This window comes from Pollachius pollachius (assembly GCF_949987615.1).
Source record: "Pollachius pollachius genome assembly, chromosome: 9".
Lineage (NCBI taxonomy): Eukaryota > Metazoa > Chordata > Actinopteri > Gadiformes > Gadidae > Pollachius > Pollachius pollachius.
This window is the reverse complement of record NC_136942.1, coordinates 2,529,489-2,550,768: the sequence shown is the minus strand read 5'-3', so window position 1 is coordinate 2,550,768 and position 21,280 is coordinate 2,529,489. Positions and strand designations below refer to the sequence as shown.

Sequence of the window (21,280 nt, the reverse complement as noted above, 5' to 3'; positions counted from 1 at the left end):
TGATCTCCCTGGCTACCACATAGGACCTTCCTATTGCAAATATTCCCCAGCCTAGATATTATAAAAACACCAGACAGTTGAAATCTGTATTCAGTCATTTAATGTAGCAGCGAGATTACAGATATAAACATAAGGGTATACAAACGACCAGACAAAGGCAAATTACATGTTAATTAGGATGTTTTATAACACTAAGGTTGACCTTTACTCCTATTGCTGGGCCGGAAGGCTAGATACGAAAGCTGAAACTACACGAAACGGGTACGATATATTTGACTGGTAAAATAACATGAACTACAAAGCAAACGGGGGGGGGGGGGGGGGGGGACAGTTATTATTGGCAATCAATGTTTTATTTTATTCCGATTGCGCCTCCTCGTTTTCAAGTCAATCATTTCACAGCAACATCAATGTTGAGCGTCAGATCCTCACCGTAACAATCTCAGCGGTCGCTTCCCTTTCACTTCAAATGTACAAATCTCAAGAGGCAAGAAAAACTAAAAGGTTTACAACACAACGTTAGAATGAATAAGCTGCACAGCAGTTTGATGCTCGTTATCACAGATATTTTGCAATTGAGTTTTATGGAGAAAGTGATTAACGATAGCAATAGAATGGTTGATGTGGATGTTGGGCGTCGCACAGGAAGTGCGCCGCCTTAATACAAGTAGACAAAGCCAGTTAGGTAACGAGATGAACGAGTTGTGGAAAGGAGTTATCAAGGCACACAGTTATGTTGAAAGCATCACAGTTGCCCCCCTGCAGTATGTATCACATTTAAATCTTTTGGAAATTTAACATTTATTTTCATCCTTTAACCAATTTGTGTAGGGAGATTATGTTTGTGTGTGTGTGATAGGGGCTCTAGAATGTAATTGGTCCAACGATAAATGGAGCATGAGGTTTAGCCAGTGCATGAGGTAAATTTACATTCACTAAACTGAAGACACAGGTTGGCTTTCTGTGTTGTCATATGGCTTTAAGAATCGTTGTTCTTCCACCTCTTGCATTATCATTGACTGCTTTTAAGTCCCGCCTCCTTAAAAGAATGGAATGCTTGGAAGCTTCACCACTGAACTCTGCTCTACAGTTAATGGGAGTCAAAGTGCCATTTGTGTATTCCTATAACATGACCCCAACAACAGGAAATGAGTCAAATCAAAGTATGGTCATGTTATAAAAGCTGGGTATAGTCAATCATGAGCAGTGATAGAATTATGTTCCAAGATATTTGCTCAATAGGTCAATCTGATTGACTGTTGCAATTTCAAAATTAATGCCTGATTTAAGGCTAACATATTTGTGATATTCTATGCTATAAGCATAAACTACAAAAATTTGGAGTACAAAAATACTCTGTAATCATGAGTATGAAATTCTATAAAAGATACTTCAAAATGGATCACAATGGACATCTGTTTGACAATAATGGTGTGCATACAAAGATGTAAACAAATGCATACATTAACTCATTTCTCTGGGTGGCTGATTAGGTCAAAAAAATTGGCCCATTATAAACAGACTGTTTTGATATGAAAAGTAAAGTAGCATTACTTTGCAAAACAGACCGGGTAATGCATTTGGAATTTCTCCATTTGAAAGAAAAAGGTCATGGTGACCAAATGAACTGCAAAACAAAAGTACCTTATACACTTTGTCTAGGTACTACAATGACAATGACAACAACAACACTGAATAATGAATCATGAACAAGCTGCATAACTTAACTGTATATAAGTAAACTTCATGAAACTAACTGGATAAGTATTAGTAAAAGAACACAATGACACGGGTGCTTTGGTATGCTATATGCTTCCGTCTGACCTTTCCAACATCCATACGAGTGATATGAGTATAACAAATTGAGTATTAATAATCAAATCACAAGTGCTTTTTGTCAAGTGTCATAGCACCATAGGCCGAATCAAATGGCACCCCCTATGTAACAGAAGTTTAGTTCAATGGGTCCCCCCAACACCAACTCTGCATGGCACCCCACTGCGCAATGTACCACCTCAGAGAAAACTAACCGACAAATTAAATAGCAAACACATCGTAAAACTAGAAATCGATTGTACAGTAAACGGTAAACGGCAACCCAATCGTAATCTAGACATTTCATATTTTCGGTCAGCGAATAAAGCTCAGAGGCCTGTTCCCTCCTCTCGCTTTAACACACTCTTAAAAATGACAGTTCTCTTCACGGGAATGGTTAACATCGCTGTCTGTTTTCTTTCCATTGACTTATGACTGAATATGGAAGAATTGAGCAGTGAATATTCTATACAATGTTTACCGGTGACAAAAGTATATAATAACACGACAATGTAGAAATGCTCAAAGATGTTTAAAATATTAACTTTCTCAATGACAAATGCGTTACACTTTTTCTATTTTAAACAAACACATCCAAGTACAAAACATCTAGTTCCATAGATAGCTGTGGATGGACACGCACATCAGCTGGTTAGACAAAAAGAGGTTATAAAGTGCTTGAGATAAAATGTTTATAAAACCACACATATTAATTTTCACTAATGTAAAGTTTCTTTCAATTCACATTGATTTTGTAAAAGTTGCCAACTCTTATAAAAGTCACACATCAATGAATGGTTATTTGACAACAAACAAAACAAACCTAAACCGTACAAAAAGAAAAAGAGCTTTGGTTAACCCAGCAATGAGCAACGTAACGACGAAACACTAGATGGCGCCAAAAACATGGCCTTTCAGTCTACCGCTCACAAACACATTGAACGCATCTTTCCTCTGCGCATGTGCAATCTGATCCACTGTCGGACATTTATCGTTCCCTTTCTCACACTGATTCCCATCTCATCTATATTCCTGTCCCACGTTCTCTCATTCCAACTTTCCTGACCTCTTTTAGGGGCCCATGATTTACAGCTAACACACGCACGCACGCACGCACGCACACACACACACACACAGCTCATGTGAGACCAGTGGAGGCAGTAGGTATCACTGGCCCCCATGATCCCGCGGAGGGATAACACCTCCTCATTACAACTCCCGAACAAAAAATCGTTTTGCACGGTAATCAATAACAATGATCACCAAAATGGGATTCACACAACCTCACAATGAGTGTTTCTGGAAAAGGTAGGTGGGGTGTTTCAATTCTCCAGAATGATTGAAATATTCGGAGGGCTGTTGACAGGGAAAGGCCAGATCCTTTGCATTGTTAGGTCTGAAAAGGTTATGCACTGGAATCCACATTGCGCATTCCCGCACCAACATGCACGCAGGCACGCAGGGGCCATGAGATCCCAGTAGTCATAACTGCTTCTGCAGGCTTTCCAGCAGGTCCTCGATCTTCTCCATGTTGGCGGAGGCCGGCAGAGTGTTCTGCAAGCCCCCCTGGAGCTGCGTCCCTAGGCTGGTCTGCATTGGGGTTGGCAAGGTGGTTTCCAAAGCCTGTAAACTGGACTGCAGGGCCGACTGTGTACCTGTCTGCATGGCACTGCCCATCTGTTCCTGAAGGTTCGTCTGCAGAGGGCCCACTAGTCCACTGTGCATGGGCGCTTGCCTGGAGGAGTCGGTCTGGGCCATGGGGGCGTCCAGAGGCTGCAGGGTCTGGGGCTGGTTCTGGGCCGCCAGGCTGGGTCCGGAGGGGCTGAGCAGCTGGGGGGGGTCTGAGGAACACAAGAGAGCTTTGACAAACCACAACTCTGTAGGGCAAAAAGACAATGGAGTGGCGAAGTCACGCCCCTTACGGTAGAGCCCATGGGATCGAAAAATATGAGTGGGTTTCAATGGAGAGAAAGTAATTATTTTCTGGTCCCAGGATTTATATGCCCTAGATTACACACATGTTGTTTGTGGATTTAAATGATAATTTTTCATGCAAAGAAAACAAAAAAAATTCCCAAAGAAGTTTGATTATGTTAGGTTTTGTGTGAGGCCGCTTTGTAAACTACAGCTCTTCGCTGCCCTCGACGCGAATGACATACTTCACCGCCACTCTGGTACAGACATGGCGATCTCTTTGCTCCACTTCAACGCTCTTTTCCAAGAGGAGGATAACAGCATCGAAAGAGGTGAAAATCATTATAAGTCGGGGCATGTGGAGAGTTTCAGTTATGCCGATGGGGAGACTGTCGGTCCACGCCAGTCGCAGGGAGCGTGACGTCACATAAGAGACGTAGTCTTTCTCGTTGTGTTCTCTCTACAGCCTTTAACTGAACAATTACACAATAAACGGTCAAACTCTTGGCATGAAAAACTATCATTTAAATCCACAAACAACATGTGTGTAATCCGGGGCATATAAAGACTGGCACCAGAAGATAATTACTTTCTCTCCATTGAAACCCATTCATATTTTTCGATACCCTACCGGTATCTACCGGTAGGGGCGTGACTTCGCCACCCTATTCAATATAAGTTGATTTGGATCGACGTTATCGCAACATCTATCTCAAAAGGATTGGTCTACTTCAACTTAAAGGACGTCTGCTTTCGATAAAGTCCCCGGCTAATCCCAAACAAAGGGAATAACGTGGCTACATGCAGCAAGGGCCGCAGCCCAAAGGGATCCCCTTACCGTTCTGGATCCCAAACACAAAGACCTTGGGCTGGGCCTGGGCCGGCGCGTTCCCGCTCACCGACGACTGGAAAAAGTGATCAGCTGGCTGCTGCCCGGCGGCGCCCACCACCCCCACCCCGCCCTGGACCACGAAGATGGTGGTGCCGGGCGCCGTGGCCTGCGTCCTCAGCTCCCGGGTGTCCATGGAGCTCTGCAGGCCGGAGATGGACGCCTGGGGCAGGAACAGCTCCACGGGCCGGCTGCCGGGGACCCCGCCCGGGCAGGGCGCCACCTGCATGGGCTGCTGCTCGTGGTAGAGGCCCCGCCGCCGCCGGGGGTCGCCGGGCGAGGGGTTGCCGCCGAGGGAGCTCTGGTCCTGGAAGGACATGGGCTCCGCCGCGTCGTGCTGCTGGGGCATCCGGACCCGGACCCCGATGCCGCCCAGGGCAGAGGCGTCCTGGCTCTGGGTGCTGAAGAGCAGGGCCGGGGGCACGGCCTGGGGGCTGAGGTCCGTGGTGCACAGCAGCAGCCCGGTGGACTGAGGCTGGCTCTGGGGGAGAGGGGCAGCCTGGCTGGGGAGGCCCTGGAACAGGGAGCTCTGCTGGCCCCCCGGGACCACCTGCTGCTGCTGCTGCTGCTCCATGGGCATGCTCTGCTGCTGGGGGTCCTGGAACAGGCCGAGGGACTGAGGCTCGCTGGCAGACGTCTCCATGGAGGACAGGAAGGCCAGGCCTGTCTGCTGCTGGGGGGGCTGCTGGGAGCCGGGGGACAGGAAGAGCGTGGAGCCGGGGGACTGCCGCTCCGGGCTGAGGCTGACGGCGGTCAGAACGGCGAGGGTGTTGGGGATCAGGGTGGCCTGGACCTGCTGCCCGGGGCTCTGGCTCTCGGGGAGGGGGCCGGGAGACTGGAAGAGCTGCTGCGGAGGCGACGTGTGGGCCGCCGTCTGCTGGGGGAAGGTGGTCTGGATGGTGAGCAGCTCTCCGGCCTGCTGCAGCAGGGACACGGACTGCGGCGCCTGGGACGAGGGCAGCGGCTGCGGGCAGTGGATCTGGGGCTGGAGCAGCTCGGCCTGGAACTGATTCTTGTAGATCTCGAGGTCCTGCTGCTCCTGCAGCTGCTGCTGCTGCAGAGCTTGGTTCTGCTGCTGCTGCAGGGAGCTCAACGCTTGGTTCTGTTGCTGCTGCTGTTGTATGATGTTTAGGACTTGTTTCTGTTGCTGCTGCTGTATGCTGCTCAGAACTTGGTCCTGCTGTTGCTGCTGTATGCTGCTCAGAACTTGGTTCTGCTGTTGCTGCTGTATGCTGCTCAGAACTTGGTTCTGCTGTTGCTGCTGTTGCTGCTGCAGTGCATTCAGAGCTTGGTTCTGTTGCTGCTGTTGGAGCACATTCAGAGCTTGGCTCTGTTGTTGCTGTAGGGCGCCCAGAGCCTGGTTCTGTTGTTGGTGGTGCTGTTGCAGACTGCTCAGAGAGTGGGTCTGTTGGTGTTGGTGCTGGAGACTGTTCAACGCCTGGTGCTGTTGCAGCACACCCAAACCTTGGTTGGGTTGTAGACAGCCCAGGGCCTGGTTCTGCTGCTGCTGTTGAAGACTATTCAGAGCCTGGTTCTGTTGCTGATGCTGTAGACCGCCCAGGGCTTGGCTCTGCTGCTCTTGCTGCAGTTGATGCTGCTGTTGTAGGTTGCTCAGTATTTGGTTTTGTTGTTGCTGCTGCTGCTCCTGGAGTTGAATGTTGCCAAGGACTTGTTGCTGCTGTTGCATGTTCTCTATGATCTGCTGCTGCTGCAACTGGTCCTGGGGCTGTAACAGCAACTGCTGCTGAATCTGCAGGTTGCCAATCATTTGTTGTTGTTGTTGTTGTTGTTGTAGTTGATGCTGCTGCTGTTGAAACTGCATTTGTTGCTGCTGCTGCTGCTGCTGATGTTGTCGTTGCTGCTGCTGTATCTCTATGTGCTGTTGCGTTGCGAGGGGGTTCTCCGTGTTACCAAGACAGAGGCTGTTCATGTTCTCCTGGACGTGTTGCTGCAGAGACTCTGCCGAGGGCGTTGGGCTGTACAGCACGGAGTTCAACTGCTGCTGGGCCACAACCGCCTCAAACACCTGCTGCAGGGTGCTGCTGCCCTCCGCCTGCAGCTCCATGACGGCTCTCTCCAGCTGGGCCACGCCTTCCTGGGGGAAGATGGACGCCTGCTGGGTCCGGGGCTGAGAGGGCGCCGACATCTGGGGAAGGGCCACGACGACGACCCCGTGACCGGCGGTCGAAGCCTCTGGAGAGACGCTCTCCTGGGGGTCTCTGAGAAACTGCTGCGGCACTTCTGGGGGTACGGGAGGGAGGGTAGTGTCTGCCGATACAGGGTAGGAGGGTGTGGGGGAGACGTCTTGCTTCTGTATGCCGCCGAGCGGCTCCAGGCTGGAGAACACTGGCGGGGCCTGGGGGAGCTCCACGTCCTCCGGCTGTAGGGGCATCGGGCCGGGGAAAGACTCCACCGAGGGGAGGGAGCTGGGGCCGAGCTCCAGGTTCTTCTGCACTGAGGCCAGGGTTTCAGTGGATGCCTGCTGGTAACAAATAGCAATCGAATTATAAACAGTCCTCGATACGGAGTACGGACATTTAGGTCACCGGTGCCAAATGGAATAAACGCTTTAATACCTTGAACACGTCCGTCTGAGTCGGGTTGCTTGTGACTTCCATTGGCGTGATCTCCTGGGGTTTCGGAGGCTGCCCAGCAGTTTCTGCTTGTTCAGATGTCATCGATTTGAGATGTCCTTCAAACAGACATGCGTTGGCCTTCAAAGTCCCCTCTGTTTTGATTGCCAGGAGCTTTTTGCTATCCACTGTGGGTTAAAAAAAGAAACCAACAGAAGTATGTCACTGCAATGTGGGCCAATTGTAAAACACCGAACATCGATTTCTACCAGATAGCGCCAGTGGCATACCAGACTCTGGAGTGTATGTGAACGTCTGGGCGTCATGGGAACGACCCGCGTTGGTCATGATGAAGATCCCCACGGTGGCGGGAGAGGTGATGGACAGGTTGTGGTACGGAGGGACAGTCACGATCAGATGATTCTGAGGCACAGAAGGAGAGTTAGAAACACGTTCCTGAGGTTGATACCATGGCACACAGTCGATTCTTTGAATGTACCTGATGGAAGAGGTCCATGTCAATCTTAGCTTCGGCTTTCCACGATGTATCATCTGCAAGAGACACATATTATGAGCATCCAGACAAAATTTGTATTCCCCCCCCCAAAAAAACACAGAAATGCGGAGATTCTGAAACAGAAGTTGTCCCCTTGAATTGCCAGCCTGATTAAAGTACCTGAAATGTTTTCCTGGAAAATGACTTTGGTTCCTTTGAGGAAGTTCTTCCCAATGATGAAGACTTCCTGTCCTCCTGTCACAGAGCTGCTATGGAGGCTTTTCTTCAGGATCTCTGGGACACCAGCTGGCTGGGCTGCACACGCAGACAAATCAATTATAGTTACAGTCACGGAAAAGACGATTTTTTATCTCTATGCTAAATTTGTAATTTGTCTCAAACTAAATCACAAAAAACAGCAATAAAATGAATAATGATAATATGAAACCATTTATTTATATAACACCATTGCAAACATTCAAATGCAGCTCTTGGTGCTATGTTATAGGCAATCCAACTGCCAGCCTATAGTTTCACCATTCACCCACCATCCAGTGGAAGATATCTAAAAATGTATCCGTTGACCCTCCTGGGCGACATTGGAATATAGCAAGCAGCCAAAGCAGTCCCATCGCTGAGTGGTAAAAGTCTTTTTTTAAGATATCTTCTATTGGATGCATGGGCAGGAGACACTGCGCTTCGTCCAGACGGAATCTACGTGTGCTTGGTCTATAAAGTATTATCAGAACTCAGATGTTAGAATCCCACCTCCTCTGCACTTAGAGATATTCCTGGTGGAGCACTATGTCCACTTGCTGAGCCTTGTTTATCAGCAGAGTGACCAGTTGCTGTCTCTTTTCAATGTCTACATCCACCCCGTGTGTCTGTTCTCAATACGCCAGTTCACCAAAACTTTGATCTGCATTCCAGAAGAGTAGTTAAATGTATAATATGTATCACTTCCACATGAATATCCTTTCAGAGTGGGCGCTGGAAATATCGGTTTATTATCCAATATCTTTCCAACTTGGAATGCTTAGAAGTAACCACAATGTTCAACATGCCCGTGGTTCTTTACGGTTTGACTGTTCTGACCACAGATAATAGTGCTGGGCTAGCCCCATCCACATTATCACCAGCTGTTGGGGCCTTCTTGTAGTGATCACTGTGTATCGAGGAGGCCCTGCCACTGCCAAGCCACTGCATGTGTATTTAGCTATTTTCTACCATTTGAATATGAGGTGTTGACATCCAGTGGTAGGCCTACAGTCTGGGAACCACTGATCGACAAAAAACGTGATCTGGCAACATGAAGGCAGACGCCATTGCCCAACCCGACAGTGTCATAACCCGTCGGCTGGTTAGATGGCTGAGCCAGAGAGCGACGGGGCTACTCACTGCAGAGGATGGGGGAGGAGGGCGTCTGCAGCGTGAGGAACGAGCCGTCGGGCTGGGGGATGTTGACCCTGAAGGCCAGCCGGGCCCGGGTGCTCTTCTTTTTTGAGCCGGCCACGCCGATACGGGCCTCGACGTCTGCGTTGCGTAGCTTCAGGATCCCCACGCAGTCCACTCTGTGGGATCAGAGAGCCAGAGGGTCACCAGGGAGCACTGCCACGTATTACTACGGCTGGAAGGAACCCTGCTGAACCCAATGCATCCAACTGAGCAGGGCTGGGTGATCAATTGAATTCTGATCGCGATTTCGATTTCAGCCTCAAACGATCACAAAATTAACATTTAAATTATTATTTTTAGTTTTATGTTTTATAGAAAGGGCAGAACAGCTGGATACATATCTGTACATCATTTTAGATTGGAACATTTTCTTTTTGACCATTTTGTGTATTTCAATGTTCTCAGTTACAAAGTTTTTTTTGGGAGAGACGCGGAATAAACACAACACGTTTTCAAATTCAAAATAATCGTTTGAATAATCGTGATCTCAATATTGACCAAAATAATCACGATTATGATTTTTCCCATAATCGAGCAGCCCTACAACTGAGTAGGATAGCACTTAGCCACAGGTAAGCCACAGGAAGCCCCTAGCCACACGTTTTCATCAGCAAAAATAGACCTTGCATGCAACAAGCGAATCGATGGCCAGTTGAGCATCTCTAAGGGACTGTTCAGCTGCTGGTGTCATACAATTAGCAGTCCCTCCAGAAAAATGCGATTATGCGATCGCATAATTCAACGCATAATCAGCCAAAGTCCGTATATTCATGCGGGGGCTGCATTTTTTCAAATATGCCGCACTTTCACCGCATAAATTGCCGATTTCCGCGCAAAATATGTGGGGCTTGCATGATTTCATTTCATTTCGCGACGTGAACGTCATCGAAAAGCTGCATTTTTCGCAAGTTCCCGCAATTTCATTGCATAAAATTGCATAAATATGCCGCATAAGTCATCGCATTTTTTAAGAAAACGTACCGCATAATCAAGGATTTTTGGCCGCAACAATCACAAAAAAACGCCGCATTTTTCTGGAGGGACTGAATAAGAGGCGTCCTTACGCGAGCGTCATATCCCCGCTGGGCTCCAGGGGGATCTCTATGACCGTGGTCCCCTCGATCTCCGTCTCCTTGCAGGCCGTGGTGTTGCGGCCCGTCACCTTGCAGGCCTGGTAGAACCCGTGGGGCTTCACTCGCCCGGTGTCGCTGGCCACAAACACCTGCAGCACCACCGGCTCATTCACGCCGTCCAACTGGAGGGACGATTACAACACAGAGAAACGGAAGGAGGGTCACGGCTTGAATGTTTGGAGGTGTCATTGGTTTGTGTTTCTTCATGTGTTGTGGTGGACCTTGACTTGGGGGAAGCTCTGCTGCGTGCGGTCTTTGACGGAGCCCCGGCTGCCCTCGGTCAGGTAGCGAGCCCTGTGCTGCGTCTCCGGCTGCACCAGGATCTTCAGCTCCTTGCCGTCCATCTTGGGAGGGTACTGACCTGACAGGAGACCTCCCTTCACCAGGGAGACCGTTTCCAGAGAGCTGCATGGCAACAACCAGTGCATGATTAATACCCTCAGACATGGTATCTCAAGCAGGATATAGAGCTAATGACTCCCAATAACAAGCTCTGATAGCATATCCATCATAAATGATGAAGGATATTAAAAAACTAAGTGACATTTTATTGCATTTTATTAAAAGAACCCAGATTGTAATTGATTAAAACAATTTAATCTTTTCTTTTTATCACTTTTCCTGATGCGTTATGATCGTTAGATCCTTTTTAATCATTTATTGGAGAACCTACTTCCTATTGCTTAGTTTCCAATTTGATGAGGCCAAAACTGTGATCTTATAGGTTGGAATATTATACTCACGTCACCTGACCGTTACAAAAAGGGTTTAGGTAATTTGATTATTTATTAAAAAGGCTTAAAAGGTCGATCACTTCAGTGGCGGAACGAGCTCCACTGATAACTCCCGCATGTGGCCCTCCAATAGGACTGGTCGAGGGGATTGGCTAAACTCATGTTCGGCTGATGAGCCGCCCTCACCTGGCCTTGGGGCCGGCCTTGTCGGAGCCCAGCTGGGAGAGGACAAAGTGCGGGGCCATGGCGCTGTCGGCGTCGAACACGTCCATGCTGTCCTCGGGGAGCGCGGGCTTTGGCCCGGGCCGCTGGCGGGGGGTGCGCTTCCTGGACTTGCGGGGCACCTCCGTGTTGTCGTTGTACGAGCTGGAGCTGACCAGGCTGAAGTTGGAGGCCGAGTCGTCGGCCCACATGCTGCTGCTGTGCTCCGAGTCGGGGCCCCCCGGTCCCGGGGCCCCCACCTCCTCCTGGCTGGACATCTGGCTGTCGTCCAGCAGGTCCTCCGGCGGCGGGGAGATGCTCAGCACGGGCCGCCGCTTGGACGGCGTGTTCTGGTGCGGCGGCCCTGCCCCCGGCTCCCCTGCTGTCCCGCTGGCGCCGCCCGCCCCACAGCTCCCCTGGGCCCCCTCCGTGCCAAACACCTCCGCCCCCCCGGCTCCGTCCCCACCGCCGGGGGGGTGGAGGTGCTGGGGGGCCTTGAGATGTTCTGAGGCCGGGGCGGGGGCGGCGGAGCAGGGGGCTCCCATGGCCAAGGACGGGGGGGTGGAAGCGTTGGGAGAGGTGGCATCTGTAGCGTATGAAAGCCACAGAGTTAGGGGAAAGGCCCGCGGACGGGCAGGCTGGCTGTCCCATCTGAGCAGCTGATTGGTGCAGATTTAGTCCAGATTTCCACTCTTCCCAACTCTAAATTCAATAAGCGTCTGTTGTCAGTTATCAGCCCCCACTGTGCATGCGAGGGCCAGCGAGCAATGATCAGGCAGTCTGAAGTTAAAGTGGAGAAGGGTGACAGCGCCCGTATTGTTTTGATTCCTACAGTTTAAATCAATGTGACACTGACATGCTTTGTTTACAGAAAACAAAAGCAGGCTATAATCGGTACATACACATTGCTCGAACAAAATAAATAAATAAGGTTGGGTCAAATCGTTCTGGTACAGCCAGATTTGCAAGCTGGTAACATGGCGCCAATTTGGACTTGCTAGGGTTACAGAAGTTGCTGCAATTTGCATTCAGTAGTACACAATAGTTTTGGCATGCCAATTGGAAGATTTGGTTGGGACTAAGCGTAGCCATGGAGACAGAATAAACAAGCCTCTGACCTATGGAGCAGTGAACTGCAGACCATTTTATATGCAGACACTCCCTGCCTCAGAGGGAACTTCCTGCAATAAAAACGAGACAGCCAATGAGCAACAAGAGAGCTGATCAGTCAAGACTCAACTTTTGTCAATCAATAAAAAGTTAAAATACCGAAGGTAGACCTTTTGAGGTGGATTATTCACTGACACTTTGATTAGTGTGTTTAGTTCATGATCATCTGAAATGGCTACATAACGGTTGTCATGCTTTAGACCAGCAATGCATTTGGACCTGCTAAATGAGACAGGATATGTAGCATTAACAAGATTTCGCTCTTCAAGTGACCTGTTTGCACTTCTCCCTCAATGCCTATCTACTCTACCATCTCTAGATACCTATCAATACTTATTCCTGCACAGTCATTATTTATTTCCTTCCCCTAACCATGATCCAAGAACAGAATAATATACTTTTATTTTATTTTTTAGAATTGTATGGGGATTCTCTATCAATGGCTAGAGGCAACTTCTCTGTGTATTGATCTGTTATGTTATGCAGTGTCATTTCTGAGGACTTTTAGAAGTTAGAATGGGCATCTTTTTTTCACAATGAGTAACATTCCAACTAGCTTTTAGGTTAACATTAACCTGGACATATCTGTAATCAAAGCTGATCGATTTCATTAATGATATCTCCTATATTACTGAAATAACTATAATCTATAATGATTATAGAAAAACTATAATCACTTAAAACTGATATATTCCACAGATAAATAAGGTTGTTCAGCCTTTGCCTCGCTCTTTGTTCACAATAATCATACTATTGAAACTTCCAAACCCCTCCCACACACGCAGCCCAGCCAGTCAAGCTATGCTGGTTCCTGATACTCAGTGGCAGCCAGTTAGAGTGGACAGAGTGGAGTTCTTTGAAGTCTGATAGTCTCAAACTCTCAGTGGCTCAATATTACACATCTTACACTGACTGAGCAAGCTCACATTAAGCCAGCTGCAGCAAACCCTTTAGAGCGCAGAGTAGCAATTGCATCAAGCAGGCTCATAAATAATGGATCAATGTAAAAGATTTGGATATGAATAACTCTGAAGGCTGCACAGCTCCTGGCAGGATACCAGAGTGTAAGGGGTAGTTAGTAGGTAGGGAGTTCCCTGTGTGAGGGGTAGTTAGTATGTAGGGAGGTTAGGTAGGTAGTTCCCTGTGTGTTCCCTGTTTTGCTACCGATATCTTCTTCCGAAGATAAACTCATTCACATCAACATGGTAAAGGTTTCAGAAGAAGATTTAAAATAAATATATTACTAATTGTCTACAACACAGTTTGGAATTGACCTTTTCAGACCATTTGCCTAAAAATGTTGGTTTCTTGACAGGACGTCTCACTTTTAGCTTGTCTTCCTACGGGTACGGGAAAAGTTAAGTTTACCAGTAGATGATAGAGAGAGATAAGAAAGACAGCAGCAGATTACCAGAGAGAGAAGAGAGACAGCAACAGATGATGAAAGAGAGAGACAAGAGAGACAGCAGCAGACTGGAGATAAAAGAGAGAAGAGACAACATCAGATGATGGAGAGAAAAGAGAGGAGAGAGAAGAGAGAGTGCAGCAGATTATGGAGAGAGAAGAGCGACAGCTGCAGATGATGGAGAGAAAAAAGAGGCAACAGATGATGGAGAGAGAAAGAGAGACATCAACAGAAAATGGAGAGAAAAGAGACAGCAACAGATGATGGATAGAAAAGAAAGCACTAGATGGAGGAATGAGAGAGAGGAGAGAAAGGAGGAGATGATACATTGAGAGAGAATAGAGACAGCAATAGATGAAGGAATTAGAGAGAAGAGAGAAAGAAGCAAATTGTGGAGAGGCAGCACTGTCTAAAGTGTATTTGAAAATGGAGTGTGTGTGCACAAGAACAAAACCTAAACTAAAATATTACTCATTGAATGAGAACATCAGGAATTTCCAACCTATTTTACGATCATGTTGGTTTAAGGGACTAAAGCGGACAACTATTTTTGAACTGGGTCCAGTATTGAGCGAGAGCGCTTCAGCTGTAATCCACAACAGACAGGCTGCTATGTAATCCTTTAGGGCAAGAACGCCTTGTCAATGTCCGTCCTCTAAAAGTGCTTGTTTGGGCCACCGACAGGCTACGATTTTCTTTGTGGAACATTGTGGAAAGGATTCCTACACAGAAATACTACTTTTTTCTTTACCATTCACTTCATTCGGCCGGTTTGTTATTGTGTCCAACCAAGTTTCGCTCATGGAGAAGTCTCTCATTGTTGAAGGAAATGTTCCTTTTGTCACAAAAAGCTTCACTTTCTGCAGTACAACACAACAACTCTCCTTTCTCCAGCGCTCAGACGTTTCCCAACTCAACTCTCCTGAGACTTCTCCTGCAAACTCTAAGAGTTCACTTGGAAGCGGACAAGAATACATTTGTAAGGTCTGCACCAGTTTGAAAGAGCGTTCACACCACCCCAAACAAATCGTACTATCGGTGGGGGGGAAACCCTCCAGGTTTTGTTTTCAAGGCAACAATTAACTCAGGGGTGATAGTGTCTTCCTGATAACAGTGTAACTTTTTGCAAGACGTTTTGATGCATGCACTTCATTATCAGAACATTTATGCCGCCCGCCTGCGCGTTGGAATAGACCCAAAAGACAGAGGCTTAGTATTAGACTACATGGCCCTGACCTCAATAAAACACAAAGCTGCATCGTCCAGTTAACGGCGTTTACAGCCAAAGCTTCGTTATATATTATCAGAGCCTCTTTCCCACTGGACAGAAAAACCCACTTACACCCACTCACATCTGGGTTTTGTCTTTGGGGGGGAAAGGTTACAATCGGCATATAATCCCAGGATAAATGACTCTGCAATAGTCACTGGTATTTATCAGCTCCAGCGGCGAGCCAATCCCTGATGGAAACATGACACCCGGGAAGACACACACATTTTCGCCCCTTTGTAGTTTATTTCGAGAGAGACTCGACAGAGAGTCTGAGTAAGTAATAGATATAAATATAAGTAACCAGTGTAACATTTTCTGTGGCCTCCATAGAGGGGCGAAGTCACGCCCCTTCCGGTAGAGCCCATGGAACCTATGAGATCGAAAAATATGAATGGGTTTCAATGGAGAGAAAGTAATTATTTTCTGGTCCCAGTCTTTATATGCCCTGGATTACACACAAGTTGTTTGTGGATTCAAAATTTTTTTGTGTGAAGCCGCTTTGAACTACAGCTCTTCGCTGCTCTCAACGCGAATGATATACGTCACCACCCGCACTTGGAACTCCGGTACAGACATGGCGAAGCTCTCTGCCCCATTTCACCGCTTTTTTCCAAGGGGAGGATAAAAGCATCGAAAGAGTTGAAAATCATTATAAGTCGGGGCATGTGGAGAGTTTCAGTTATGCCGATGGGGAGATTGTCGGTCTTGTCCACGCCAGTCGCAGGGAGCATGACGGCACATGCGAGACGTGTAGTCTTTCTCATTGTGTTCTCTCTATAGCCTTTAACTGAACAATTGCACAATAAACGGTCAAACTCTTGACGTGAAAAATGATCATTTAAATCCACAAGCAACATATGTGTAATCCGGGGCATATAAAGACTGGCACCAGAAGATAATTACTTTCTCTCCATTGAGACCCAATTCATATTTTTCGATCTCATAGGTCCCATGAGCTCTACCGGAAGGGCAGTGACTTCACCCCTCTGTGGATGCCGCTTTCCTTAGTTTTGGTGAAAAAAAGGTTTAACTTTGAAGTAAACTCTGATTAAGAAGGCACCTTTCACTGGTAGATGTTTGGTTGCAGTTGCCCCTAGTCACTGATGCTGGTGCAACTTAATGGGACTTTTCTGGTGGCGATTCCCATGACGCCTTGCTTTCCCACAGAGCTGACCCAGTTTATCCTGACCACAACCTCTTACCTTTTACCTAACCTTACCATGTTAAACCTTTATACCTAAACGTGTCGAATCCAATAAAGATAAAAAACATCTCTAACTGTACGTTCACACCAAAAGCTATAAAGCGTTTTGAGCGATAAACGCCCATTCTCTTTCTATTAGACATGCGCGATAAAGCGATAGGAGCGATAAAACGCTTGAGCGATAGCTTTAAGGCTGTAAATGCGAGTTGAAAACAGTTCAACTTTATGCAAATAGCTATCAGCGATTTAGCTGTAAATGACCCCACAACCAATCTGAATGTTTTGAGGAACAAGATAGAACGTTCAAATGGTTCACGTGATGAGCGATGTAAATATTTTGGACAGCGTTGCGTTTTGAGCTATTCTGCGATTTTTGCATCTTTTACAGCCTTTGGTGTGAACGCACAGTAACCCAACATCAAGACACAACTATCTCTGAGTTAATACATACAGCCAACTCTTCTAAGGTATCATTGGACTAAGAGAGAAGTCCATCTAGATTCCGCTATGATCCCCTGCAGGTAGGGTCACGGCCTTGGCCATGCCAGACTGATCCCGGATCGTGGCGTTAATGACGTAAATGCAGAAGCTCACCTGATGCCAGCGTTGCAGAAGGGGCCGGGCCCGCCTCTCCCTCACCCCCACTTTTTTGACTCGTGGCGGCCGTGTCTGTCTGGGCGGACGGGGGCTGTAGCTGCAGCTCTTTAGGGAGGAGGTCATACACTGACTCTATAGACCGGCGCAGCAATGACACACCGGGGGAAAAGGCAAAACAGGCAAAACAATCAAACAAAAATACAACCCAAAACCAATGCGACACACTTCCCTGGGCTAGGCTTCCACATTCATAGAGCGGGAAGCTGTTAGAATGTAGTGTAGGGTGACAGGTGGTAAGAAAACCCTGCAGGGTAACTACATCTTCCACATGGCTGCGTAAAATAAAACCCAGCATAACATGCCTAGATCCTGGATTACGTGGGATTCCCAGTAGACTGTAACCAAACACCACGGCTACACTGGAAAAGACCACCACTGATGCATGATAAGCGCCACATTAGGAGGGTGGTTGCTAAGGAACAAGGACCCATCGACAGGGCGACATGGATATTTCATCTGTGTTGACTGTGTCCAGCGTGGGTTGCAGTCTAGCAGTCATACGATACTTCAGCATCAGCAGAACGACAAGTCCGGAAGACACACGCGATCTCACACCTCTCTGACCAAAACACGGCTGCCAGAAGAGGAGTCCACAGAAAGTTACTAAGCCAAGAAACCCACGATCCAGAGTTGTGACTCTGTACCTTCCGGATTGGAAAGATCAACCAGACATGCAAATGTTCAATTTGCACTCCATTTATTTACCCACACACAGAAAAAACCTGAAGAGCTTTGGCAAAGGATAAATATAGCGTAGGATAAATATAGGTTCTATGTGGAATCTTGATGAGCTAACGTTGCCCATATCAGAAGTCTACTGTTCCTTGTGCTTTGTCTGCTGAGAGGAGAAGACGTCTTTGTGTGGGACCCCATCAGGCTGCACTAAGGCCCCGACGTGACATCAGGCCCGACTGAGACACTTGGATCCCTCTGAAGGCAGGCCGTAGAGAGAACGGTCTGAGAGGGACAATGGAGCGGAGCAAGCGCAGTCCACTTCTGACATCGGTACCACATTTGTACCCTCAGTGTCGGTCCACACACATTCACATCCTTTAAAGCGTGGAGGCATACTTCAGACCACAGGGTGATCATTTACCGGCATTTGAGTCATACCAGGGACGATTTATAACTAACGAATGTGTTACTTTTGCAAAATTGGTGTCAAGAGTTCACGGTTTTGAAGTTCAACGAAATGCTTGTCATGTTGTCACAGGTTGTTAAAACTGATTTCAACCCTTCTAGCGAGCGTATAATAAGTTCACCATAATGTTTGAATTCAATTGAACAATCTAAAATATGAGAGGCGGCAATGAACTTAAGTGAAGTGTATCAATATATTTTACAATAGAATAGATTACTACAATAGTACAATATGCGGCTTGCTCCTTAATGGTTGAACAACCATCCTCTAACATTTTTGCAAAATTGGGCTATTACCCATTGGTCGAGAAACACTGGCTACAGCCTACACTTGGAACAATCCAGTTACCTCACCACATTGCTATGCTCTCCTCACATTACACATGCTTAAAGTGTTGCCAAGTGCCAGGCCCACTTTGAGCCTCTGAAGATGGCATCTGATAAAGATGCCAGATTGATACCATTATTAGAAAGTTTATTAGAATCCCTTCAGGCAGCCAGACCATAAAGTAACCTATTTGGAACAAGTCATGCATATCAATCTCCCATTACAAAATGGAAATAATCACACACACACACCCACCCACCCACCCACCCACCCACCCACCCACCCACCCACCCACCCACCCACCCACCCACACACACACACACACACACACACACACACACACACACACACACACACACACACACACACACACACACACACACACACACACACACACGTTTGACCTGATCCATTGAAAGCATTAGGAGTTGCAAGGTCAAATAACAATGCCAGGGTTGTTCATTAGCAGGCTATAAATAGCAGAAACGCTGCGCTACTGGTCAGGTAGCAGGTCAACTCTGAATACCCTGCATAGAATATAGGCGTGCGTTCGATAGTTTACACATGAAGGTTAACGAATAAACAATGCCCAACGCCTATCACTTACAACTTAAACTAAATACCGGAGTTGACACAAAACAAAGATACCTTTTGTAGACAAACCCTATTTATTGACGGTAACCTAGAACAACTAGAAGCAGCATTGTTGATTGTAAGTTGTATTGTGTGGTTGCTATATTCTATAGTGTAGAATACTCTGATATAATAGATGATATGTAGGTCAAAGTTCTGCTGCACTTACTTGAAACGAGGATACAACCATAGAGCAACAAGTACTAGGTATTGGGTCGGGTCTAAGTTACTAAATCGTGCCTCAATAAATCTAAATTGAGCAATAGAGCAGCTGTTTGTAGTTTATGATAGGTGGGTAAGACTGATGATCGGAAGTATCTGGCCATGGCCAAACTCGATGGCCAATCCCTCTCGACAGATGCACTACTAACCAAAATAGCACGTTCATTCACAACCATAGGCAACAAGGACACACATAAACACACAGACAGACACGCACACACACACGCGCGCGCGCGCGCACAGACACACGAGGACTACAACCATGTAGACCGTTTTAATTGTTCTAAATAGGAAATGTGTCGACCAGGACGTTGTCCCTCTAAATGTACGGCACCAATACATCATTGAGGCAGTTCATCTGTGCAAATGTCACATTCAGCTAGCCAGCCGAGCTAGCTGGCCAAGTTAGTTAGCCACATTGGATGGCAGAGGAAAAGAGGGCTAAGTAGTGTTAGCTAGCAGCTTGACGAGAGCTATCTTGACATTCACATCACCACATGCAAAAACCGGGACTAATCGTAAACGTGAAGTACCAATGCAGTAAGATCTTACCTTTAGAGTAAAGAGACTTAGGGGAATTAAGGTCCAGATCCGAGGTAAGGAGGGATATAAAATCAGAGGGCATAGCAACGCTTCATCGAGGGGAGGGGACGGTCACCCTCTCTAGATCACAAACGAAGCCAAGCTCCTCTTGGTCAGTAAATATTTGCGTTTAATAAGCGGAATGGTTCACAATATATATACAGGACGTGATAATCCGACCAAACACTTAAGACGTAAACATACTTTTATTACTACGTTTCACGATTAGTTTGCCTTTCAGAAGACACAGCTACGATGAAACGAATACACACACACATACACACACACATCGCCCGGAGTCGATCGCACCCCCCCCCCCCCCGACTCCGCCCACTCTCGTGGGGCTCCGTTACGTCACAACGTATGCTAATGTGGGCATGCTGGAAGTTTTCAGTTTCTTTATTTGGATATGATTCATGATAGCCACGTGTAGCTGTTATGCATACAACGATAATCTCAGTGGCGCAATATAAAAATATATATGGAGTGATTGGTGAATGGTGAAGTCAATCAATTTACAATACACCTCACCTTCCCAGAAAGCACTTCGGTAAACAGCGACGTCACGGCTTTGCGGAAGTACTTAAACCAGCGTAGTGTTATTTTTTTTTTACTTTGACAGTCATATTCATTCTGCAGAACTGATATTTGATTGTAGGCTTTAGTTAGCGTTATGGCAGCTCTAAAGTACGCAGGTATGGATGACACAGATAGCGAAGATGAATTGCCCCCTGGATGGGAAGAGAGGTCTACTAAGGATGGATGGGTATATTTCGCAAAGTAAGAAAGATTTCCTTCGAAGAACACCATACAGTGGATTCATATTATTATAATCGAAAGTTATCGTTGACGAATGGCGATAGCATCCCGAATAATAGTTGCTTTGAGTTTAAAAACAACGCAGACAGGCAAAAATAAAAAAAAGGCTACACTTTGGGACTAGGGTTCACCCTTGAGTCGCATTGCAACTGTACAATAAATGGTCAAGTCTTCTCATAGGACTTTTCTGCGAAGCGTCCCATGTCACGGCTGAACGAGGGCATGGTTAAGAGCCTCTTTTTAAAGACTATATTTGAACGCTATATGTTTTTTGCTGTTAACTCTTTGTGGCATACAGGTGCATTTTTGCAATATACTGTGTTTCCTTTCATATAGCCTACATTTGTCAAGCCAGATAAACAGTAGTAGTAGTTTCAATAGTGCTCTTATTAGTGTCTGTACGAGGGCGTAACACATTTGCCAGAATTGACTTCATAATATGAAACAAAAGTCACATACACTAGAACTAAGGGTATGTTTACATTTGTAAATTAATAAACATCGTTTTGCTTCCCCTGGGGGAAGCCAAGGTGCCCAGAGAGTTGAGAGTGTCCTGGGTATGCCTCATGGCTCTCTCCAGGTGGACCACCCCTGACACCTTTAACCTTGACACCTACCGTGCCTCACTTCAACCGGT

At 46.8% G+C, this 21,280-nt stretch overlaps 2 protein-coding genes across 3 annotated transcripts in view; one reads left to right on the top strand and one right to left on the bottom strand.

Annotated features, from left to right (window-relative positions):
* Positions 1-139: 139 nt before the first annotated feature.
* On the bottom strand, positions 140-20,067 carry nfat5a (nuclear factor of activated T cells 5a). 2 transcript variants are annotated; one of them, XM_079743689.1, is made up of 12 exons: positions 19,795-20,067; positions 16,857-16,991; positions 11,196-11,796; positions 10,497-10,680; positions 10,207-10,397; positions 9,086-9,258; positions 7,868-8,002; positions 7,691-7,743; positions 7,482-7,614; positions 7,195-7,379; positions 4,568-7,100; positions 140-3,656 (listed from the first exon to the last, which is right to left on the bottom strand). In XM_079743689.1, the coding sequence occupies exons 1-12, from the start codon at positions 19,865-19,867 to the stop codon at positions 3,298-3,300; spliced, it is 4,755 nt and encodes a 1,584-aa protein (XP_079599815.1). In that variant the 5' UTR covers positions 19,868-20,067; the 3' UTR covers positions 140-3,297. The 2 variants fall into 2 exon arrangements, with proteins under 2 accessions (XP_079599815.1, XP_079599816.1); XM_079743690.1 differs by having other exon boundaries at positions 4,568-7,097.
* A 389-nt stretch (positions 20,068-20,456) lies between these two features.
* wwox (WW domain containing oxidoreductase) overlaps positions 20,457-21,280 on the top strand; it is a 119,087-nt gene continuing 118,263 nt past the window's right edge. Inside the window, exon 1 of the mRNA XM_079743090.1 lies at positions 20,457-20,604. Within this exon, the coding sequence (XP_079599216.1) occupies positions 20,498-20,604 (107 nt within the window). The 5' untranslated portion in view covers positions 20,457-20,497. The remainder of the gene's footprint in view (positions 20,605-21,280) is intronic.